The sequence below is a fragment of the Centruroides vittatus genome, unplaced genomic scaffold (genome assembly GCF_030686945.1).
Source record: "Centruroides vittatus isolate TY-2023 unplaced genomic scaffold, ASM3068694v2 scaffold_1782, whole genome shotgun sequence".
Classification (NCBI taxonomy): Eukaryota; Metazoa; Arthropoda; class Arachnida; order Scorpiones; family Buthidae; genus Centruroides; species Centruroides vittatus.
The window spans coordinates 682,056-709,272 of NW_027122685.1; the positions used below are offsets into that span (position 1 = coordinate 682,056).

Here is a 27,217-nt window from a genome sequence, read left to right on the forward strand (position 1 = left end):
GGTATATTATGTACATATTTAGAAAAACTGCCCAAATTGTATATGGCCCATGTGGAATTTTCCACATAGTCAGTCTGCTCCTGATTACAATTTATAATGAATGCTTTTAAAAAAAAATTTTTTTTATTTTACACCTAATGCACATCCAATGTCGATAATTACAATCATTTTATGAACCAAGTGAATAGATAGACAAAAATGGCACCTCTAAGAAATATTTACAAAGAAATAGGAGCAGCAACAAACAGACAGATAGTTTTAAGAGGAATCCCATAATATACCAGATGCTACATATGGACAAGGAGTCTACAGATCAAAGCTTTATCCCTGGAATTTATAGAATATCAGTATAAGATGAAAGGCTTTCAAAAAGAGCTATACTACATTGGAACGAAAAGGAGGTTGCTAAAAGAAAGGGTAAAAGAACATAAAAGTAACATACGAAATGAGCAGCCGGTCTCCACACTAGTGATGTATGTTATATCAGACCCGATGGAGTTTATGGTGGACAGGGAGCAGGCAGAAATAAAGCATTACAGAATAGGTTTCATTCATTATAAATTGTAATATTCAATTTTTACCTGAGAAAGGTCAATAAAGTAGGCTGAAAACGTTAGAAGTGTAAATAGAAAAACTATCTTAACACGTTGACTGCCACGTGACTTTTCAGAATTCTGTTGTAAAACGCCAACTTAATTTAATTATATTATATTATTAAAAACTCTAATCAGAGTACATAGTAATCATCAAAAAGCATATAGAATGTGTTTTTCTTAAAATAAAGGTATTACGAATTATCTCGTAGTTGGCTTATGTAACAGAAAGCTCTTCGCTAAAGCCAAACTACGAGTTAATTCATGCACAGACACAATTCGTCCTGTCACTTCGCTACAGCCAATCGGAGATGTGCACCTAAATTCATTAGTAATAAATCGGATATAGAGGCGAGCACATCACATTTACGTCTTTATCCCACCTACTGTATCCCACCTACTCAGAAAAAACAACATCCGACAAAGCCATGTCGAATTTGTACAAAAGCTAAAAAACGCTGAGAAACGCGTTATTTTTGTCCAATCTGTCTAGAGAAGCCAGCCCTTTGCGTAGAAGATTGTTTTAAAAATTATCACAAACAGTAAAAATATCGTTTTGCTTTCGATTTTGAATAAACTTTTTATGATTATATTTTCTGTTCATTTATTAATAAATGTTCTGTTCATGTAAGCCAAACTTGATTTTTTGTTCTTGCCCCTAAAGCTATCTATTCATATTTACACTGATATACTACGAATTACATCGTAGCTGCACAAATATGGCAAGGAAACAAACTACGATATAACTCGTAGGTGGCGTCCTAGGCAGAAACAGTAACTACGAGTCATCTCGTAGATGGCAGTCAACGTGTTAAAGGGTTTATGTTGTTTGATTTAAATGCAGGTAGAGAAGAACTAAAACACAGCCTAATATACATAACAAATATATAAAATGATAAGTAATTTATTCATTTTAAATATATTAAAGCACATTAGTAGATTGTAGGTCTAATTTGTGATGAACATTGACTGCCTAAATTTTTTTCTAGAGTTAATTGTATTTCCCTCCATTGCCTTGGACAAGTCCAGTTTCCTCATTTCTAAATTTTCAATAGAAAGTGATACTAAATCATATAGCCTATCTTCATCCATTGAACTCCTCAAATAGTTTTTTATAATTTCTGCTATTGCAGCTAGTGTTATATTGGCTGAGGGTCTCTTTATGTTTTTGTACAGAATGCACAGATGATAGCTATAGTGCATATACAGTAGAGCATCGATTATCCGAATCAATTGGGGAGTGAGGTTGGTCGGATAACTGAAAAAACAGATAACCGAAAAGTATGAAAAAATACATTATTAGTATAGTGTATTAGTATATTAGTATATCCCATGTAATAAGCATATTAGTATATCACTATAAACCTACTTCGCATTGAATTTTCATCGATGTTAAGCCTAACAAATTTTTTTTTTTAAATAATAATCATAGTTAAATTATTTCTTCATTTTGCACAAAATAAATACAGAAATAAAGAAAAAATAGAAAATTAAGCCTGGTTTAAATCCTGGCCTCCCTTTCATGGTCAGGCCAGTGTTTCCAGCTAAAACACGCAAAAATTTAACAAAAATAATAATAAAATAGCCAAATATTGTAGCGCCACATCACTAGCGGACATTTGAATTTGCCGACTAGAATGCGGTCGGTTAACCGATGTGATGGTTGATCAGGGGTCAGATAATCGATGCTCTACTGTATATTATTTAGAATAAAATGCTAATTAAAAATGGAAATACAATCCAAATAAAATTGCTAAAGCAACTTCACATGAGTAATGCAAAAAGAATTTAATAGCTTTGAAATATTTAATAAATTCTGATAATCTTTTAGTTTTCCTTTTGATTTTCAGAAACTAATAAATGACTTTGCTTTTCAATATATATAATATATAATATATATATATATTTTTTTTTTCATATTTAACATGTTTTTTTTTTATTCTTAAACTGTTCAAATTAAACCTAATCTGATTTTTTTACATGATTTCCTATTAGAAATGAACTACTGAATTCCTGAAAAACATCTTAAAAATATTCTGTTGTCTTTTTATTTGGATGCTGTATATAGCTATATGGTTTTTTTTGGGAGTAAGTGTGAAATTGCTATATAGAACTTATCACACAGGAACACTAATTAGTGAATAAAATACTGTCTTTTGTATAACAGAATGGATTTGCATTTTGGGCTATTTGCTTCTCTTCAGTCCTTATTGTACAATTGTTAAACTGAAATGATATTTGCATGTGACTACTGGAATAATGAAGTATTTAAAACAAAAGGATAAAAGAGAATAAAATTAATAAAACTCTAAAAATTTAAAAGTTAAAACTTGCTGAAAAGTTGAAAAAAAACAAACCTTAAAATGAATAAAACAAAGTGAGTTGTTTTAGTTAAATATTTAATATAAAATTTTGTGCTTATTCCCAAAGAACAAGAAGCAATCAAGTATTAAAAAATAGCTATAAGGTTATTTAAGTGTACTCACAAAATTTAAGTACTGTTTTAATTGGAATACATTCTTTTGTATTTAATATGGATAATAAAAGTACAGAATTTAGTACAGGATGATTTTTAATTTACACAAAACTTTAAACAAAGCTTTTGTGAAGGTTTTATTTCCATTCTGGGTATTTTTTGCAGGATAATGCCTTTGCAAGTTATCTGCACAGAATTACAGTAATTATAATTATAATCATACTTCATTTATTATTGATTTATAAGTTAAAATATGAATACTGATGTCACAGTAGTGATTAAAATTTCAAATGGATTCTTTTTAGGTTCACCAATGGCAATAGCAATGCTAGGTAGTGTTATGCAAACACATGGAAATAAAGAAGAACGTTGGAAGAAATACAGATCTATGCTTGAAGAAGGAAGGGTTGGTCGTATTAGACATTCGTCTAATAATGAAAAGAATCTGCAACAGGCTATTGATATTAGTGTTAAAGATTTATCAGAAGAAATGCAGGAATATTATAAACTTTTTGCTGCTTTCAAAGAAGATATTGGAATTCCAAATGAAGTAAGTCATGGAAATATATTCACTGCTAGCAGACGAGCCTACAGTTGCTTGGCAAAAAATAACAATAGCAAAGATTAAGATTATTAGATTATTTCATACTTCTAATATTATATGAAGTATGAAATTTCTAATATAATCTATTATACTACGAGCCCGGGACGCCTCCTAGTGGGTGTTCTTTACAAATTTCAGGATAATTAAAAATCATTATTTAGTGTTATTAAACATTCTATAAATACTTTAATATAGTTTAATTTGTTTATTTACCTTCGCTGGTAACATTTGCTAGGGCATTCCTAGTGGGTGTTAATTTAAATAATAATTTATATTGTTAATTTAAATGTTTGAAATATGACAAACGATAGGGGCGCCTTTAGTGCCCGTTTTAGGCACACCGTTACACGGACGGACAGCCGGATGGAGACATGTTCAATGGGTTACATATATAGATTACCTTCCGAGAATTTCTATTATTAAAATATCACCTTTCGGGAGTCCACTATATAATTTTTAAAACTATTCAAAACTATTTCAAACCTATCCATTTTTTCACTATTCGCCCCCTAGTGCACATTACAGGCATTCCATGACAATAATAAATTCCTATTACAAATATACTGAATTATTTATATTGTTATTGTTATATTGACCAAATAATAATTTATTGGCCAAATGAATAATAATAATTTATATTGTTAATTAAAATGTTTGGAATATGACACACGATAGGGGTGCCTGTAGTGTCCGTTTTTGGCATACCGTTATGCGAATGGACGGATGGACAGGCACGCCTTCAATGGGTTATATATATATATAGATTATAGTATTTGATTTATATTTACAAATGTTATCTTACATAAGAGTTCATCATACCAAGTACTTAATCTAACTCATTTTAAAAATTCTTTAAATTGTGTACAATAGAAGAATAAAATATTTTTAAAATGTGTTAGATTGGGTACATGTTTTGATAAACCCTTACATAAGATAACCTTTTGTAGTTAAATGAATCAAATACTATAATATAAGAAACATTAAAATGAAAACCATATAAAGAGTTTGGTTATTTCAGCCTACCATCGTCATATTTATAGCAATACTTGGATGGTAAGAAATGGCACAATTTCATTGGTCAAGTAGACACCAACTGAAAATAAGATATCTTAAATTTTTTCAGATATTGTTTTTTTTTCCTAATGTTAATTCTAAGAAACTACCATTCACAGCCGAATATCAAATGGTAATCTGCAACAAATTTTGCAAAAAATGCAGACCAAATATTTAAATCTTCTGAAAGCTGATTGTACATTATTAAATAACACCTACAAAACCTTCAAAATATGCCAGCAAATATAATTTATTATATTAATTAATTCTATTCATTCTAACATTACATTCTACATTGAAAATTTTGACCTGAAGCAGATTCTATTCAGATTGAAAATATTTGTCATAGCATCTTTACATTAAATTATATTTGCTGGTATATTTTGAAAGTTTTGTTAGTGTTGTTTACAAACATTTAAACTCGGCACCCTGGAAAACCACTTAAAACATATTTTGTGCTCACTGGTAATCTTGTATTATGTAATTTTCCTATTCAAATGTCACCATACTGCTGGTCCAATAGAAAGAAGGAACCATTGAGGAAGGGAGTTGAAGTAATTTGACCAAAAGTAGACGTTGACCTCCTCCTGGAAGAGAGGATGGTCAATGACTACTAATTAATACTGATCTACTTTTAATACTTGAAAAATAATCCATGTTGGACAGGTTGTGATGGCTTTGCATGTCAATGAAGTTGCTAATTTTAACATCTGAAAGACTTCAAATGACTTGTTTAAATAAATAAAAAAATCTTGTAAAAATGTGAGAATAATTGCTTTTATGTAATGATAAAGTAAATTTTGGCAACAGATTGTATAAACCAGGGGTGTCCAACGTTTTTGTTTCTCTGGGCCACATTGGAAGAAGTCATGAAGTTTTCTGGGCCACAAGTATATATAGTAGAGCAGGGGTGGCCAACTTTTGTGTACATAAGATCTACTTTTTATCCTAAAATGTGTCTCGATTGACTTGTTTTCATAGGCATAGTCTAAGTGGAGAGGGGGAGGTGTGTAATACATACTATGTTTATACACTGTATTTCAGTACGAGGTGCACTCCCGCGAGCTACGGGTAGATAAGCAAAATATAATCAAAACTATTTTTCTATTTTTTAAATCACTTATTAAGTATTCGAGATATAAGGCTCATAAAAAAATAAATTTCCAGACCCAACTTTTGATATTTGCAGCTACCAGTTCATTCCGTACAGGCGGTACCTAAAAAAATCTTTCAAGATAGATTTTTAGTAACTTACAATATAATTTAATTTTTTTAAATCAATTGCAATGTATAAGTTGTGGTACTATTTGTTCATAAATATGAAAAAGTACAGTATGGCTGATATTTGATTGAAGATTATCATGGAAGAATGATATAAGATTTTTAGATTTATTCTTTGTTAATCTATTGATCGCGGGAGTTCACGTCGTACCGAAACACTCTGTATATCTACCTACATAAAAACAACACAATTATTTAACGGGCCAAAAAACTCACATCCAGGGGAATTAAAACAACATGAGTAATTATTAACAATATTTATTAATTCGAATTAGCTACAGATAAAGAGAGATTTGGAATCTATTTTATTACCTTAATAATAATGGGAGAAATAGTAATAATATTGTTAATACATGTACTAAAGAAAAGAAGCTACCGTATGACAGTACCAAATATTCAAGCTAAATGGCTGTGTTTTTCTATGAGTCAAGTCATAACTACATGCATACTGTCGCGTTTGCTTGTTACGTTTAGGCGTTGCGTTCAGTTACAAGTGTAACACATAAAGTAAAGACACCGCGAGCGGTCGACCAAAATTGGCTTCGACCGGTCGATCGCGATCGACTTGTTGGCCACCCCTGTAGTAGAGCATCGATTATCCGACCTCCGATCAACCGTCACATTGGTTAACCGACCGCATTCTAATCGGCAAATTCAAATGTCCGCTAGTCATGTGGTGCTACAATATTTGGCTGTCTTGGCTACTTTAATATTATTTTTGTTAAATTTTTGCGTGTTTTAGCTGGCAATACTGACTCGACCATGAAAGGGAGGCCAGTATTTAAATGAGGCTTAATTTTATTTAACGACTCTCGAATTGCTGTTTTTTAAAACGTGTGCAAGATTTAGCGGCAAAAAAACGAGTGTCAGTTGTAAAGCAAAAAAAAATTTGGACTTCTTTTTTGTAATCTATAGGCCTACTTTATATAAAATATGTAACCAGAATATATATTTTTTTTTAGTTTTATATTTTTCAATATACAGTACAGTACTGTATTTATTTTGTGCAAAATAAAGAAATAATTTTTAACAATACAATAGCGATGATTATTATTTAAAAAAAATTTTTTTTAGACTTAACATCGATGAAAATTCAATGCAAAGTAGGTTAATAGTGATATACTAATATACTAATTACATGGGATATACTAATATACTATACTAATAATGTATTTTTTCATACTTTTTGGTTATTTGTTTTTTCAGTTATCCGAATAACCCCAGTCCCCTATTGAGTCGGATAATCGAATGTCTACTGTATAATATACTTGTGGCCAATCCTTAAATATACTTGTACATTTAAAGATTGGAAACATGTCTAGATTATAGAAATAATTATTAAAACTTAAAAAGAATATTTTAAAAATTTACTTTTACAGACACTTTCAATTTTTACTTAGAAATAAATAAATTCATTTATTATAAAGGAGACAAACAAGAATTTATTTGAAAAACACAAATATTTGTTTTATTTGGGTCTCTAATTAATAAAAATTTGATGAAACACCATTTTAAAGTGCATTTTTATTCGACTAATATATTTATAAATAATATGTAGCCCAAAAAGTAGCCAATTCTCCAAGTGATATTTTTTATGCCAAACTAAAAAAAGGATAGCCAAATTTGGCACAAAGTAGCCAAATCTTGCAATGCTGGAAGGAATACTAAGTAGAGCTGGAGTTAGGACTCAAAGGATTACAGACCAAAGTGTGGGGAAAGGAGAGAAAGGGCAAAAGATAAAGTGAGGAAGGTTGGAATATTAAGAGTGAATATTTGCATAACAGAAAATCTATTTAACCTTTCTCACTACTTTTTATTTTTTGGCCTTTCTCTCTTTTTCTGGAATTTGGGGACTATAATCCTTTTGAGTTACAACTCCAGCTTTATTTAGTATTCCTTCCTCATTCACACATTTCCAAGTATTTGAAAATATTTCTTTTTCACTCAAAAATAAAATATGTATAAAGGTTTATGGCTTTGTGAAACTTCTTTGTTGAATTTATGCCGTTGAAATAAATAATAAAAAAACTTTAAAATTTGTTGGGTTTGTTTACACATTTATTAGGCAGCATTGGAACTCGCCTTGGGCCACAGGTTGGACACCCCTAGTATAAACTATATGTATGTTCTTGTAAATATTGAATTTATAAAAAAATTATTGGGCTGCAATTTAAAAAAATTGTAGACCTATTAATTTGGACTGTCTCTCACCTGTCTGTTCTTCCTTAGTCTTGAGAAAGGAGTTAGGTAGATGTAAGTCAAGACCAGATATGGAAATCTTAGGGGCAGGAGGCCCAGATTAACTATATACAAACTTCTGGTTTGGACCAAAATTTTTTCCTGAATGGAATTAGATAGTTAACTAACACAACTCTATTGATAGAGGGGCAAGACCACCATTAAAAGAATTTTGAACATTGTGATGAAAATTTGCTGCCTGGCATTGTGATGATGTCACAATAAATAATCGCTCATTAGAACTAGTTTGATTTACATGGTTATGGCAATGTGACATGTGAATGATCTGCCGAAGGAGATGTGTTCCACAAAGACTTTTATGGAAAGCTGGACTCTATTTAGGTATTACTAATATGAAGAAAACCCAGAAAACTCCATGTGGCCATGCCCAAACCCATGACTAACTAACTACTAGTATTTGGTGGTTTTATCCACTCTGCTACTGGAGGGCACTTATTAGAATTAAGAAAGTGCCATTCAGAAATGGAAAACTCAAGTTGTTAGATATGGAAAATTAAATACTTATATAATTACTATAAACTTTTCACAAGTAACACTTTCGATTCCATGCAGGCAAATGCTATATGCTATCTGTTTCAGTAATGATATAGTGTGTCTATTTCATGCTGTATCACTGTTGCAGTAATTAAGTGAATATAATATATACAGTGGTGCCTCATATAACGTGCTTAATCCGTTCCAGGTGCACGTCCGTTAAGTGAAACGTCCGTTACACGAAATGCATTTTCCCATAGAAATACATGTTAAAACATCTAATTCGTTTCACAGCATAAAATAACCGTACTGTATCATTAAAAAATGAACACTGGGTGCGTTCTTTTATTCCTCCGCGTAACTCTGCGCGAGCGACATTCGTTTAAAAATTCCTGAGGAACGCGTTCCTAAATTCTGGTGGGAGTGTGCGCCGTCGAACGACAAAAATGGCTGCTTGTAGCAGTAGTTTACGGTGGAAAACAACATGGTGTCCTCCATGGCTCAGATAGTTTCGTTTCCGGGTCCATAATGTGGTTTTATGAATGAAAATTTAGAAATTGTGAAAGCGCGAGTTAGCGCACGCGGTGATGTAAGTGTCTTTACAAATTTTTTTCGAATGGTAGCCGGCGTTCTAATTTTTTTCGTGGCTATTTTGAATGCTCTTTCAACAAATAATCCATTTTATTGTTAAATTTTACAATTGGAATTCTTCTTTTGCCTTTAAAAGCTCATATTTTAGAATTATAGATTCCTCCATCACGATACAATCGATAGTGCGGGTGCTGCCATCTTTCTTTCACCGTTGTTCCTAAATGCCTACAAACAGCAGCGCACTCTCGTAGTAGCGGAGACGCAGAGAGACCGCTATTAAAGAACGCACCCATGGAGCAGTCACCAATTATGCCGGAAAGTCCGTTGTTCGCAGCCAGTCCGTTGCTCGAGTCACGTAACAACCAAACAGAAAGTCCGTTGTTCGCAGCGTCCATTATTCGAGGCGTACGTCATACGAGGCACCACTGTATATACATTTTAAAAATTTTATCCTTTTTTGTAAGAATTATATTTTGTTTATTATTATGTTAAATTTTTTGTCAATAAATGGTGCTGTGTATAAATCAGCAAATTCAATGCACATAGAAATTAATTAATTTACAGAAATCCAATAGGTATTTTGGAGTGGGATGTATGACATTATCTAAGTTAGAAGTATGTGAACTTAACTGTCAAATTTTGTTGCAATTAGTTGAACAGCCTAGGAGTGTATAGTGAACAAACATTCACATTTTTATATATATATAAGCAGAGGAATGGGCATTCCTCTGCTAATGTCTTCCTTAATGTTTTCTGAAAAGAGTATTTTTTGATTTTTTTTTTTTTTTTTTTTTTTTTAATATTCAAACTGTACAGAACATATATATATCTTTTAATACAATGTTTTAATAAACTTATCATAAAATACATTAGAAATAGCCGAGACGATTTCATATTTAAAGAAAAATATTCTTACTAGACTATACAATAAAATGAGTCCTTTTTTCGATCCGTCCCTTCACACGCTTTTTGGAGAGGTATTAACAAGTCTACAGCGGAACAGTCCTTTTATTTGAGGCTACATGTCCGCCGACAAATGTAAAAAAGTTAAAAATCCTCTAGTGGTGGCTTACATAATCTTTAAAAATTAAATTAATTACATTAGAAATAGCCGAGACGATTTCATATTTAAAGAAAAATATTCTTACTAGACTATACAATAAAATGAGTCCTTTTTTTCGATCCGTTCCTTCACACGCTTTAATCGGCTTTCCCTTTTGTCGGCTATTTCTAATGTAATTAATTTAATTTTTAAAGATTATGTAAGCCACCGCTAGAGGATTTTTAACTTTTTTACATTTGTCGGCGGACATGTAGCCTCAAATAAAAGGACTGTTCCGCTGTAGACTTGTTAATACCTCTCCAAAAAGCGTGTGAAGGGACGGATCGAAAAAAGGACTCATTTTATTGTATAGTCTAGTAAGAATATTTTTCTTTAAATTATCATAAAATAGTTTAACAATAAATAAATATTTTTATTGTTGAGAATAAACATTATTCTATATCTTGTTAAAATAAACATTTTATTTTCCTGTGAGCGCTTTTGACATATTTAAAAATGTCATCTTCAGGCAGAAGTAGAATTCGAACAAACTTTTTTGAAAATTTTTAGAACATAACGGCGTTAGCCACATGGAACATAACAAGTTTAAAATAAGAGAACACAAAACATTATACGTTGTTACGCGTTATAAGCATTATATTTAAAAATGTATATGTTGTTACGCATACATTTTTAAATATAATGTTTTGTGTTCGCCTATATCTTGTTATTATTTATAAATAAAATCAGAATAAAAACGAAGGAATTCAAGTGAAATTGAATTTTAAATAATTGAAATTTAATGTTTTTTACAGTTGTGATTGTTTATTTACTTTTACAGTTCAATCAGATTTTAAAGTTTAGTAATTATGAAAGTGATGTAAGTCCATTTACAACCAAGAAATAGTATATTTGTTAAGTTAAATTTACATAGAAGTCATTTATGTAATCAACTTACATATTTCTAAATTCATAGAAACATTGCCAAAGTTACTACACTTCGTTTTAGTCACTTCAAAAATATAAATAAAAACCTTTAAATATCTCGAAAGAAGAAAAAATGGACTATCACCACTTTCAAAATAAACAGTTCATTTAATAAAGTATCTGATAACTTTATTTTCTGTTGAAGATAGCAATATAAATTGATGATATAATAGCAACATTAAAGCATGTTATTGGATTATAATACAAACATTCAGAAAATAACTTTATTTTGGTGATTGACTAATATTTTATAATTTAAAATCTTTTTGATCCTATCTAACTACATCAATTTTCTAGATTGATGAACTTAGATGAGATAATTTGAGATTTAAACTTTTTATTTCAATATGGTTATCAATATTTTTATTTAAAGGTTCTTGAAGTTCAGTGGAATAAAGACAAATTTGACGTTGAAGATATAATGTATGAATTTAATAAAAAGTCACTTGCACGAATAATAGAAAGTAAAAATTCGCACATTTACTGGATTCATGATTTACATTTAGATTATCTTAAAGAAAATTGTAAAGATAAACAGGTAAACTATGAAAATACTGTAATGTTTTTTAATACATAAATATATAATAATTTGATATTTATTTATTAAATATCACTAAGAGAGATTTTTATTTTAACAGGCTTTGCACCAAAATTTTGTAAATAGATATCTAGAAAAATGCCGTGTAGATGAGAACTATAACTATGGATTACTTCCTGATGACAAATATATTTATTATTTTCTTGCATATCATTTATATAATGCACAGGATAATCGTCTTGAGAAAATATTTTTAGATTTAAACTTTGTAGAAAATAAACTAAAGTTTGCTGGTCCAAGTGATCTTTTAAATGATTATAATGTGTATAGAGATTATTTTAAGAATGAGGTAAGAAAATTTTAATGGTTTTGGCTTTATTATGTTTTTAAATATTTTATTCAATACAACTTAAAGCTGTTTCTATAGTTCTTAAAGTTACAGAAAAAATATAAAATTAATGGCTAATTCAAACTCCAAAAGTTCAAAGCTTTGATAGTTTAAAATTGAAATGTCAATAAAATTAAATTTCTTCAATTAAAAATAATAATGATGTTTTATATGTAATATGATGAACATTCGCTATAACATTTTAAGCTCAAAATTTTAAAAATATAAGAATTTGGCAAACAACAATATTTTTAAAAATTATAACAATACAACATATTAGAAAAATTTATATAAATTATTATGAACTGTATTTCCATATCGTGAATTGTATTTTCATATCCAAAAATATTTCGATTTACATGTTGCCACCATGCTGGGGCCAATGGTTGAATAATAGTGACTTTATGAGATATTTGCAACATCCTTTGCTACATGTTACCTTATATTAAATTAGAAATAAAATTTCTTCCAGTAATGATAGCTTATCTTACCAAATTCTCACCAACCTGACAAATTAGTCCAGCAGTTGTCAAAATTATCACCTTTTCCAATCTTTTCAACCTACTCTGAAGGTCTTTTTCCACATACAGATGTTTTTAACATGGAGGCTTGTTGAAATAGCAAGATGATCCCCGTATGTGGGGAACACATCAGAGAGATGGAGGCCCTTGAAATTTTCAAGGCAACCAAGGAAGGGAACTACTTTAATAACAAGGAAGAAAGAACAATCTCAAAAGTGTGGCAAGCATACTTTGACACTACCTTATGAACTACATATGTGTGCATTGTGTAATGTATGTATGAGCAAAAACATTTATTTAATTCAAACAAGCATTCCAGTATTTGAATTTCCTGATGAAGACCTTCCAGTAGGTCAAAAACATTAGAAAGATGATAATTTTGACAACTACTGTAAATTAATTTTAATTTTGTCAGGTTAGTGAGTTTGTGTAGTAAGTTGTCCAGTTTGAAGTTGAATAACTGTTGACAGCTTATCTTATTTTTCCACAAATAGAAAACCTAACGTAGTTGAACTTGGTTATAATGACATTCAAGAGACTGTCTTATTTATTTGTTAAAACTGGGGAGACGTTATAGCTATGATTCCACTATACTGGAGATAAACATGTAAAAATACAGTATGACAACCATATGCATTAATGCACTGACAATACACATTACACACTTGTACACTTGTAGCTGACAGGGGCGGAAGACCAGGTGCACTCAGTGGTATTACCTGGCTTGAAAATAAAGAAAAGAAGGCAGAAGGCGAAGGTGAAAATACAGAAAATAGGATAGGGGCGGAAAAAGGAAGGTAAAAGGCGTCTTCATCGGATTTATTAAACCAAAATAAATAAAATAAAATAAAATATACAGAGATTAAATAACAAACAGTACATTAGTAACATTGAAAATGTACCAAACACACGCCCATTACACTTTGTGGAAGCGACTTAGGTAGTATTTACATTATAAACATTTGGTGTTTATTTATCTATATTTTGTCTGCTTGGGCGCGTTCTGTTAATTTTTATGTTTATTCCAAACACACTTTATGTTCTATATTTAATGTTCTATTTTTTTGTAACCGAGGAAGATTGTTAAAAATGATTGAAAACGTTATTATTTTATTAAATTTTGCTGGATTGATAAAGGTGTAGTTTATTTAACTTATTCTACTTCCAGTACATAGTTTTTATATACTGTACTTATAAATAACTATAGACTAATATGTAGAGCCTATATAAGAAAACTGGTAAGACTGATAGCCACTTAGCCATTGATTATCCATCCTTACTTTATTATAATGTAATATATTAATATAAATTAATTAGTAGAATTACCTTTGCTATTATTTAACTTAAAGATTACATTAAATGCTTAGTTAGTTAGATTATAATTATAAAGTTAATTATCTCTATCTCAAGTGTTAAACTGAACCAAAGTTAAGTTTACTACCTAAATGTATAAGAAGTTTTACTGATATAGTGACCAGTCTAAATAATAAAAGCTTTTTAAGTATTTAAAAAAAAAATGTTTTATTTCTTTAAAAAAAAACCATAAATTGCTGGGTAGATAGACAGATAACACTATTGCACCAAAAATACATCTGCACTGGATCCATCTGGAATGATTTTGGTCCAGCAAAAATCTAGCTGGATTGAAAACACTGCTGGATTGCAATCCCTAGTTATGACAGTGTTTAAATTTGTCAATCCAACCATTATTGCAAGTAGTTTTTGATTTCCAGCAACTGTGCAAATTTTTCGATTTTAACTTCTAAGATTGGGCCATTAACTGTAATGTTTAGGCTCCACTGCTTTTTGAACCATGTTAAAATTGCACAATCCAAATCTTTATGTATGGGCTTCCTTACCTTAATGTTCTTTCTTGATTCATTAAATGCTTTTTGTATTTTCTCAGTCTTTCCAGATTATGCATACAGTCAGTCAAGTCGCTCAGGCCAAAGTCCTTACAAACCATAACCTTCACAAAACAAATTGAAGGAGGTATCTTTCGATTTGTTTTGTGAAGGTTATGATGTCTTCAGTGGAGAGATTTTTATGCTTTACCATTTTTAACACGCCACTCTACTGAAAACTATACTGTGTACAGTAATGAACATTTGCAGAAATGACTACCCATTAAAGGAAAAAATCTAACTTCCTTGACTGAATCTTTCATTGAATTATCAGCCAATAGAAACACTTCAGTGAACCCAAGATTTTGCAGCAAGATGTTTACTGATTAGCAGGACCACATGCATTCTTTTACAAAAAGCATTTTCTACTGAAACTAAACTAAATACTATAAAATTGATAACATACAATGTACTTACTGTTTGTTAAATTTTTTCCTTAAAAATAGGCTTAAACATCAATCTAAATGTTGAAAAATGTGGAAAATTTTGTCATTATAACTAACCACAGGATGATACCAAAATTTCTCCCACTTCTGCTGAAAATTTCCAATTCTGATATGAATCCTGATTCCGATTCTTTTGAATACTTTCTAAAGTTTATTTTAGTTTAGAAAAATTAACAATTTACATTACAAGCACTGTGCATTCATTAATTAATAAATATAAGCTTAAGAATGGAAAATGATTCAGACATTCAGAATCAATCTTTTGAAGTAAACCTGGAAATTTGCCATTTATACATAGATATGCATGCTTTTATTGTGTACTACAAAATAAATTTGTAATCTTATTTAAGATAAAGTTAATATTGCAACACTATCTTCAAAGAAATTACAGATTAACTTATTTTGAAAAATCAACTTTTAAAACTCAAAATGGCTGTAAACTTAGTGCAAACAATTATTTTTAATTATTTGAAGACATAGTCCTTCCCAAAACAGGAACCACCATTTATTAGTTCTGTGTTCCAGACAATACATTCTTGGCAATTGACCTTTCTTTTTAGGCTACTGGCTGCCAAAATGTCCTTTAAAAACACAAGAATACATTCAATTAAAAATACAAACGTTTTTTTAAAAAGGAACTAGTGACTACGGACATCTTCTGTTCTCCATCATACCTTCTTCGGGTTTCTATCTACAACAAAATAAGCGCTGGTAAAATGTAGGTTAGAAAAGCTGCCCCCTGGTGGCGATACTTTAAAAAATTTTTGTAGATTTTTGTTTGATGGCGATAGTTATAATTAATTATTTGAAAACATAGTCCTTCCCAAAACAGGAACCACCCTTTATTAGCTCTGTGTTCCTTTTTGGTGACCAGTAGCCTAAAAAGAAAGGTCAATTGCCAAGAATGTATTGTCTAGAACACAGAGCTAATAAATGGTGGTTCCTGTTTTGGGATGGACTGTCTTCAAATAATTAATTATAATTATCGCCATCACACGAAAATCTAAAAAAACAATTATTTTTACTTAGAATCATGCAAATCACACTTTAAAATTTAACATACTGCAGTATCATTTGTGAATCATAACAGAAACTTTCATAGTTATAATAGGAAAGTTATTTTATCGTTAAAGACACTTCTATGTAGGCTGAAACTAATATAGCTTGAACAGTGTCTTAAATACTTTTTCAGCAACACTTTAATTTCAGCAATACTTCAGCAACAGGTTTAATAACAAGATTCAAACTGTTTAAGAAGACAGGTTGAATCTTCTTATTAAACCTGACATAGATCTATGAAAAGGGGTCGTAAATGTTCATTTAAATAAATTAAAGTGTTACTGAAAATATATTTAAGGTGTTGTTCAAGTGTTTTATTGTTATAAGTAAACATACTAAATAATTTTATGTATTTTTTTTCAATTAAAATATAATTTTGTTTATAATTTAAACTGTTTTGTTAACTGCCAGCTTTAATTTGAAATTTTGGGTCAAGCCAACCCAATATTGGCCAGATGGCAACTCTAATGTTGTTCTATTTCTCCTAAAGTGGAGACAGTTAGTACTGACCAAATGAAATCTCTCATTGCTTTTGACTACACAAAAGAAAAGTCCACCACAACAGATAACACCTTGTGTATGGGAGCATTGCATACTCTTTGCTTTGTTGACATGAAAGTTTCCAATAAATTTTAATACTTAATTGTTAATATTGTAATTTTAAAACTTTTTGATTTTTAATTGAAGCAAATAATTAGTTTTCTTATTAAATGTGTAAGAATGATTTTAGGAATTGGAAATTGTGACAAGATTTGCTTGATTCTGATTAATGGAAAATGTCCAATTCTTGATTCCAATTAATTGCCTCATCACTAATTATAACTGAGTTTTGATATCATTAATCAGGGTAAAATGTAATGTTAAAGTATAGGGGTCTAGCTGAACCATGAATATTTTGTCGTTATAACTGGTGCCATTATATCAGAGTTTGACTATATATTGTGACAGAATTATAAATAGTAACTTTGAAAGGATTAGTTTATCCACAGAATATTAAAAATTTTTAGATTTTTGACAGTCTGATTATGGATCGGAATTCTCATGTTTTATTACATAACTTTTCTTTAAATATATTCTTGAATAAATACATCTTATAAAGATATTTCTTAAACTTTACAGAAATAATAGAGTTAACAATGTTTTATTATATTTAAATAATTTTTCCAGAAAGTATTAAAAGATTTTGAAAGATTTGTAAGTAAAAATACACACCTTGTGAATAAGGAAAACACTGATATCATTCAACTTGCACTATGCGAACCAAAAGATTCTGAGGTTTATAAAGAGGCAGAACTTATTGCAATGAAACGTAATGTTCCTTACTTTGAATGGTGGTAAGTAAATTTATATATTGGTGGTGGTATATTTAAATACTAGTTATGATTATTATTATTAGTAAGAAGTGTTGTTGGAATGTATCCTACATGGCATATATACTGGCATGTAGTGTTATGCCAGATCAAAGTTAAGGCATAACTACAGAAAACAAATATTTTATTTACTTATTGTTTAGTTATGTATCTGTGTTTAAAAATTTCCTATGTGACGTGTTTAGTGTGGGAGCCTTTTGTAGTGATGTATATGCTATTGTAAAGCATCATTGTTGAGACTTTTGTGTAATGTATGTGGTGTGACACCTGTGCAAGAAAGGATTTCTGGCTTTAATACATACTTCAGTCATTCTCCACAGATGCTTTATTTCATGGGTGAGTTTGTGGATATTCACTAATTTTTTCATGCAAGTACCTTGTATTTTGTATATTGTGGATGTTTGGTGGTACAGCTATGTCTATAATGTATATGATTTTGTTTTGTTGGTTACTGAATGCAATGTCTGATCTGTTGTGATGGATTGTTTGGTCTGTGATAAAAGCACAGTCATAGTATACAGTGGTGCCTTGTATAATGTACGTCTCGAATAATGGACGCTGCAAACAACGAACTTTCTGTTTGGCCATTACGTGACTTGAGCAACGGACTGGCTGCAACAACGGACTTTCTGTTCGGCAGTTATGTGAGGCGAACAAGTGCGAATAATATTTCCACTCTTTTGCTGTTGCCAACGACAATCTGCTATTTTTAGATGTTTTCCCCTTGGCTTCCCAGAATAGCTTCTTGATGTAGGCATTTTAGGAGCCTTTGAAAACAGTTGCTCTTTGGCTGCAGAAGAGTAAGCTGTTGTTTTTTTTCTTCTTCACGAATAGCCCTGACGGTTGAGCTCCTTCGCCGCCTGAAGTACAGAGCTTCCGTTGGGATTTGGCTTGCTCCCTTGTTTATTATGTACTGTACAGTACATCACCTCAGTGCAAGGTATTTACATTTATTCAAGTGTTGTGCAAATCATGGCTTCTAAAAAAACAAAAGTGATTTCAATTGAAACAAAGCAAGAAATCATCAGGAGTGAAAGTGGGGTAAAACAGCAACCTTGTCAAAGAGTTTGGTCTCAGCAAGACCACCATCAACACCATTTTAAGCAAGAAAGATGCCATCAAGTCAGCAAAGTTGCCAAGGGAGTCTCCAAGATCTTCTATGTGAAGCGTAGGTCTTCACTCCATGACGAAATGGAAAGGTTGTTGGTGGTTGGATCCATGACAGGCAGGTGAGAGGTGATATATCTCTACCTAAGAAGTCTATCAAAAAGCCAAACTCATCTATGACGAGTTGAAGAAAAACACTCCTTGAACAAGCAGCAGCAGTGGCAATGAAGAAGAGGAGTTTAAAGCCAGCAGGGGGTGGTTTTTTAGGTTCTGTTCAAAAAGCTGTACACCAGAGCTCTCTTCATAAAGGTGTTTGAAGAATGTCAGCTTTGTGGAGACATGACTGTCTGAAAGTTCTGGAAAGAGAAGTTTGATGTTCTTGTTGCAATCAGACTCATCCAGAAGACCTGGGGAGAAGTCATGCAGAAGACCCTCAATTCAGCCTGGAAGAGGCTTGTTCCTGAATAGACCGAGGTAGAACCAGCTGAGGATACAGAATTGGTGCAGGAGATCATCTCAACGGCCTGAGAGTTGGAATTGGAGGCGGAGGAGCTCATTGAAGAACACCAAGAAGAGCTCTTCAGTTGTGGAGTCTCTCCAAGAACATGATGAAGCTCAAAGGAAAGCTTCATCTGATGACGAGGAGGAGCAATCCAATCAACCAATTTCAACTGCTGCCATCAAGGACTTTTTTGTCAAATGGGGAGAGGTTCAGGAGTTTACCGACACTCACTATCCAAACACAGCTGAGGCCAACAGGATCAATGATCTCTACAATGTGACACCCTTGCCCGTCATTTCTGACAGGTGTTGAAGAAGAGAGAGAAACAGACCACCTTGGACATGTTTTTCAAGAAGCCAGCTGCCAAAAAACAAAGGATTGAACAAGAGGAGTTGACCCTGCAAGCCCCAGTAGCCTCTCCTGAATCCGACTTCGATTAAAAAACAATAAAAAGAGACCTGCTGCAATGTGTAAAAAGTGTGTGTCTGTATGAATGTGTGAAGAAAGTGTGTTTCCACCTCCCCCTCACAACATCTGACTACCTGGCATAATTGGTGACTACTCCATTTTCATTTTTTTTAATGGTACAGTATGGTTATTTTATGCTGCGGAATGAATTAGATGTTTTAACATGTATTTCTATGGGAAAATGCGTTTTGTATAACGGACTTTTCACTTAACGGACGTGCACCTGAAACGGATTAAGTATGTTATATGAGGCACCACTGTATTCTGTTTGTATTGTTTTCTATGACTGTCCAAGGTGTACACACACCTTAATATGTGTTTTAAGGTGTGTGTAGTATGGTTCCTGAGTTTGTAGAAGTTTGTTTGTGGGAAAGCTTTTGATTTATTATATTTGCTACTTGGTTATGGTGATGCAAGCTTTTAACAGAGACTACTTACAATGTGATATGATATGATATGATATATTGTCTTATGCATGAAATAACATTTTCTATAGGTGTCATCTGTGAGTATTGTCCTTTAAAATGTAGTTTCTGATTTATTGTATTTATGACCTAGTCTTGTATTGCAATCATGAACCCACAATCAATGAAATCTTTAATATCCAGTAACCAAATTTTAATGTAAAAATTGATGAATGTTTTCAATCTTAAACAAGATCTGCATCAGGTCAACAACAATATTCTAAATTGGAATGTGCAGAACACAACTTTTCAAAAATGTTTATTTTTTTTTTGTGCATTCCAATTTAGAATATTATTGTTGACCTGATGCAGATCTTGTTTAAGATTGAAAACATTCATCAATTTTTACATTAAAATTTAGTTATTGGATATTAAAGGTTTTGTTGATTGTGCTTAATAATACAATCATCATTGAGAAGGCAATTTTAATCATGATATCTTCCATCTCTTCAAATAGGCATCCATGAATCACTGTGACAAAATTCTGTTAATATGATTCTGATTGAGATTGGGTGCCTACCATGGAGCTCCTTCCAAGTCCAAGACTGCTTGATTGCATCTGTGCATTTTTTTTTTTGTACTGTGCTATATCCATGTTGGCATTGTGTAATAAACTGATGTACTGTTTTTGTCTGCAAGATTGTTGCTTTGTATAATTGTGATGTTTCTTATTCTTTGTAGAAAACTTTCATAGTGTCTGTATTTGTAATGCATGTTTAGTGTTCTTAGGCCTTGTCCTCTCTCTTTACAAAGAAGAATCAGCCTTTCTATGGACAACTTAGTTGTTGTGTTTTGTTAATATTTGTGCTTTCCTTTGGGATTGTTCTAGTTCTGTGTGTGTTCAATATATAACTCTAAATGAATGTCATTATTGGGATGATGCATGTGTTGAATACTTTATGTGTGTTTTTTGCATTCAGCTGTTGTTAATATTAAGCTTAATCTACTGTTGTATTCTTTTGTTAGTCTTTGTTTTACTTGTATATGTTCTGTGAGTTTGACATGTTGAATCCTAAATATTTGTAGACTTCACCTTTATCTATGAATTCAATGATGTCTCCATTTCTAAATATAGAATCATCTTTTATCAGGATTTCTTTTTCTAAGTCAAACTCCATTTGACTGTTAGTGGAGTGTGTATAGCTTCTAATAAGTGATTTAGCTGTGTTTGTATAGATGCATAGTTTTATCATCTGAGTACATATCTATTGTGCTGTTTTGTTGTTTGATGTATCTCTATTTAGTGGGTTTAGTGTTTAGTCTATTGGATATTTGGTTTAAAGGCCAGACAAAAGCAAAGTGGATTTAACGAATTATCTGGAAAATTCAATACCTTATGTGTATTTAGTTTGTTTTGATGTATGTGTAATGAAGATTAGGGTATAGTATTTTCCAGTGTTGCATTATGTTTGCTAAAAATTAAGACATGTTGGATGTATTTTGTAGATACAGTGAATGTAATAACTGTATCTACAAAATACATAACTATGTAATAACTATGAGTGTAAGGTGCTGTTGAATGCCTTTTTGTAATCTTCGTAAGCTACATGTAAGTTTGTTGTTTGTATTCTTATTGTAAAATGACCGAATCTTGGAACATCTATTCTTTGCATACCAGTTGGTTCCTATGACAGTCTTTATTGTTTTGAGAATGTCTGGTGTTCTTTGTGAGGGTATATTTTATGATGCATGAAGTGAGTACTTTGTAGATTGTAGGAAGGAACATGATTGGTCTGTATTGTTTAGGGTCTTTGGTGATGTTATTTTTGGGATATCTCCACAGAAGTGTTTGTGCTTATATATCTAAAGCCAGGTTTTTATAACTCAGCTGCACCTGACATGGGAACAGTGTTAAGCAGCTGCCCCATATCATATGTTACTTGTGGTCAAATTGCTGTTTTGCTTCATTTCTCCCCATAGACTTTACTGGTATGGGTGGCCCTAGTGGAAGCTTATGCTCTCACCAGAGTTGTTCTATGGTACCTGTAACTATTGAGCTTTCTCACCTTGATAAGATGGTGACTTATGAGAGAGATTTTAAATTTTAATAATAATGATTAGTTTTGATTATTTTGCTTTATTTTTATTTTAATACTTTTCATTAAATATGAAATGCTAAGATATTTATATTGTAGTTAACAGGATCTATTTTGTAAATTTTTGCAATAAAATATTTACATATAATTTTATTTTAGATGTAGAATTTAAAAGAAATTAAAAATTTAAGGGACAGAATAGATAGCTAAATAATTGAAATAAATTCACCGGCAATAATTACTAAAATCATTACTAATGTTTTCAGCTTAATGAATAAGCCATCCTCAGGTGACTGATTTTGGAACATCAGTTACAAACTGTTCCAAAATAGAATACAATAAATATGTAATATTACTAGAAGGCGCACACACTAAGAAGGGATTTTTCAAAATTCCCCCGCAGGGGGAGAGGGAGAGCAATTAAGGCTTAACCTGAAGAATGGTTTCTACTGTACTATTTTAGATGAGATTTTTTTCTTTTTTTGTTTTTAACTGCATTTAGTCTTTATTGAGTACTTAGGTGTATTAAATTGATAACATTTAAGACGTTGTTATAAAAATTTTTATATACTTTAATTTTTTAACCAAATGTTTGAACCGTTTTAAATTCAAATTTGTTATTGCATATTGGTTTGATTATAGAACGATTGTAAACGTTCCAGAAAATTGATCAAATTGAAAACAGTTCGTTTCATTTTCAGCAATTCTCATCATTCTCAGCGATAGGTATTATATAACAATTAACTATGGTTGTTGAAATACTGAATATAAATGGTATTTTCTTGCAAAATCTGCACGAGCGAAGTCGTGGGTAACAGCTAGTATTTGAATACAAATGTATCGTTCCAATAATTCCAATATAAAGTAAATTAAAATTCTAACATAAAAATGAAGTAAAATAAAATATAAAATATAGAATTCAATATATATTAAATACAGAAATACATCTTAGTAATGTGGTAACTAGTAGTTTCTATAAAGAAGCTTCTTTTTTTACAATAAACGTTTGTGCTGATGGAGAATCTATCCAGATCTCTTACATTAATATATTTTCCTTCAACCTGCTCTTATATATTTAAATTTTTTCAGTGTTCAGGGCCAATATTGAGGAGTGTACAGTTTTAACTATCTTTGCCACATTCCATTTTACTGTAGATCAGTTTGTGATATCTGGGAAAGTACTGTATTGCAAAGGTCCCTTTCTTTTACACTATATTGATGCTCCTTAAGTCTAACCCCCAAGTTTCTTCTTGTACCTCCAATATAATTCTTCTTTATTCCTATTTTGGAACAGTTCATAACTGGTTTCCAAAATCAGTCACCTGAGTATGGTCTATGTATTAGGCTGAAAACAGTGTATAAGCAAATAAATGGTGTCTCAGCAGCCAAAGGTGTTTAGTGATGATTTTAGTAATTATTCTTTCTGTCAAGTGTGGGTTCGGTTGTTTACCAGCAGTAGCTGTATTAGTTGACTCAATAACCTTTAATTACCAGGAGTATTCTTCTAAAATATTACATATTGAAATAACATGAAGTTTGATTAATAACTGAGATGTTAATTAGTAAAATTAATGAAAGTGTTTAGTTATTGAATTTTGTAGTGTCTTAATGCATAATGCCTGAATGTGAGTCAAGTGTGTTTTGTTGGATGCAACATAATGATACCATGTAAATAATTCTAAATAAGTTTTAATATTTAAATATAACATATTTATATATATTTTAAAACAGTAATCCATCAGAAGTTCAAAATTCTGTTCTGCTGAGTACTAAACCGCATATTGGTTCAGTAAATTGTGCTGTATTTAGTCCAGATGATCAAATTATAGCTTCTGTAGGAGAAGATAAAATCATAAGAGTAAGTGGAATAATTAATTAAGCATAATTAATTTTAAAATCATTTTCAGTATTATTTAATTGCATTGAAATCTTATTATATATGAGGTGAAATAAATTGTTCAATATCGTCATTACATTTAATAATATATTTAATGAATTTTCTGAAAATCTTTTACTTGAATTGTCATTCAATTCAAATGTTTATAATTGTATAAATTTGAAATTTACACTGAAGCAATAGTTTCATTAAAGTGAATTAAACTGTTATACAGTGTGTAAAATGCGGGGTTCCGATCTAACCTGCATCTCACTGGGATGGCCGATTAATTTATCTAAGAGAATCAGTAAGATCTCGAGTCAGTCCTGACACCAGTTAGGATTAAAATTGGTTGCATCCTAATGTGTGATTAAACTATTTTATTTCTTTGAGTGACTAAAGAATAATCTAAAATGACCAGAATTTTAGGAGGATTTGTTGTTAATTGAACATTTCATGGCAACGTGGGGCAACAATGGAGTTAGACATAAAATCAACTGACAGATATGATACATTAGGAGTATATCTATTAAATGAGATTATAACTATCTTACTGATGCATGGAGAGTATGATAAAATGGAATGATTAAATTTAACAATCAAATGCAAAGATATCTACTTCTAAACCTCTATTAACATCTATGCTGATGGGAAAGAGTTTACATAAAATGATAGTCATATTACTAGTTTCCATACATTCAAGGTGGAGAGTTGAGAATTTTTGGGAACACATACTTGGAGCACTGGGAGAGTAATTATTAAAATGTTGGATGCTTGGCAAGGACCCCAATACTAGAGCAGTGGCTAAAGCCTTGAACACTAGGTGAGTGTGTCAAAACAATAACAAGACTAGAACAAGTAAAAAGGTAACCTTTTATCTTTTATACCAAAATGATATCCAATAGTATTACTGGAATATCCTGCCATGCTTCTGTCATGAGAAGGAAGTTGGCTGGTTTTGTGGATAGTCGAGTGAGTTACTATACTCAAATTATCATGCTAGAAGGAACTGAGTGTCCTCATCTGGCAAACAAAAAGGAAGTTTCCTGTTTCTTAATTTCTAGATAAAACTCTCTATCAAAAATTGTAACATTTTAAAGTAAGTTTTACAATTTTCATAATGACTCAGAATACCTTCTAATTTAAAATTTGAAGTTCCAGACTATTTACAAAAATATACATTTTTGAGTCTATCCATTTATCCCAACTCCATCACAGAAGTAACAGTTACATTGGATTGAAGAAAAAACTTCATTAAAAGACAAATAATAATAGGTAAAAATTCACAAAGTTAAAAACAATATCAAATGTGAGCCTTTATTTGAGGATATGATGCTTTTACATTAAAAACAAGAGAATCAGCTCACCATATCAATCCTTAGCCAACTTATAACTGTTTCATAACCCTCTGGTAGCGATTCGAGTTATCCATTTCATTTGCATATATAAAGTAAGTTTGTTAAATAAAATAATCTCCTAACTCTAGACTCTCACAAGTATATTTCTGCTTTTATTAATTTCTGGAACACTGTTGTAACAAATTGACATAAAACAAACCCTAATATTTCTCTTAAGCTCGATGACATAAACTGAGATTATGTTCCTGAAAATACAGTATTTAACTATAAAATACTAAACAAGGCTGGATACAAAAATGTAACATTTAAACATGATATTTCACATAGTCATAATCGAAAATTTATATCGGTAATAAAAGTGAAGCAGTTATAAAACAGGTACTACATTTTGTTTCAAATATTCTTAATTGTTAAGTTTAATAAAAGGTGTGTTTAATGTTTAACTGATATTTGATTGAATATATTTTTTTTTATTGCACTTTATTCTATAGTGATTCTTACGGAATTATAATTTTTTAAGTTTTCATACATTTTACATCAGTAGTGTTAGTTTACCTTTTTTAATACTATTGTTTGATAAATGATGTCAAACATATTTTATTTTTACAGTTGTAATCAGTGAATTGGTGACTTAGATAAAGCTTTAAATTTTAGACATCCACTTGATGGCATAGATACAGAGTTCTATGACATCAAGGAGCTCAAGCATGCAAAATATTAAAATTTGTTGTGGGTTTATTGAAACTGGATTCCATTCAAGTTTCAGTTAATCCACATTAACTACACTTGGACCTTTTTATTTTATTTGGGTTTGTTTGGATAAACTGAAATCTTACACATTATGTATAAATAGTAGAGATGCAATGAATATTCGGTTACTATTCGATATTCAGCCTATTTTTTGCTATTTGGCCAAATACCGAATATTTAAATCACTATTTGGCCGAGTACCGAATACCTAAAAACAGGAGTAAGAAATAACAAAAACACAGTAAATTAATCATTTTGGTATTTAGATTTAATGTTATTGGGTTAGTGTTGTTTGTTTATATTTATTTATAACTTATAACCTGCACAAAATAAAAAAACAAAATAATATTAGTCACATGTATTCACAATTTATAATTACAAAGATTGGCACACGTACACCAGATGTGCTAACAATTCGTTTGAGAATCGTTGCACATCTGACGGTCTGACCCTGCCTATCCTTCTTTTTAAGCGCTCGTCTTTGCTCTTCCCTTTCTCTTTCCTCTATTGCTTTAGTCCACGTATGCATAGGCATACGTGGACTAAAGCAATAGAGTGATCATAACGTGCATGCATGATACTTTCGATTCGTCACTTTTCTGTCATAGATTTCCCATTTTACAATTATGTGACTCATAGCCTGGTGATAACGAAGAAAAAAGATAGACAGAACGTCAGTATAAGTCAGTTATTTCACAGATTTGAGACAGCTTGGTAGCCTGAATGGTCCCAGGCTTTCGCCCATGCACGCTAAGTGACTTTCATTACAAGCATTTAGCTTTCCGAAGTTTATAAGAACAATTATTTGGCATTGACAGCTGTGAATTTTGCGCCAATAAACTGCCTTGCCTTGTTCGATTATGTTATCAACTCAATTTCATATTTATTTTCCCATTTTCACTTTGTGGTCCTTTTTCTGTTATTTACACATGTAGGTCATTTCGTTGTTATCCACATTTGATTTCATCACTTATTTAATCAAAGAAGAAACAGTCTGTCCAAAATATTTTTGAAACCCGCTTTATTTCATATCACGTGTTCCAGAACACTCTTTGACAATTGGACTTTTC

At 31.1% G+C, this 27,217-nt stretch overlaps 1 protein-coding gene across 3 annotated transcripts in view; it reads left to right on the plus strand.

Annotated features, from left to right (window-relative positions):
* The window catches only part of LOC136987415 (apoptotic protease-activating factor 1-like), a 102,369-nt gene that overhangs the window by 64,084 nt on the left and 11,068 nt on the right, over positions 1 to 27,217 (plus strand). For all 3 annotated transcript variants that reach the window (XM_067285153.1, XM_067285152.1, XM_067285154.1), the window contains exons 4-8: positions 3,375 to 3,619; positions 11,734 to 11,898; positions 11,999 to 12,247; positions 17,384 to 17,550; positions 23,895 to 24,021. In XM_067285153.1, the coding sequence (XP_067141254.1) occupies positions 3,375 to 3,619; positions 11,734 to 11,898; positions 11,999 to 12,247; positions 17,384 to 17,550; positions 23,895 to 24,021 (953 nt within the window). The remainder of the gene's footprint in view (positions 1 to 3,374; positions 3,620 to 11,733; positions 11,899 to 11,998; positions 12,248 to 17,383; positions 17,551 to 23,894; positions 24,022 to 27,217) is intronic.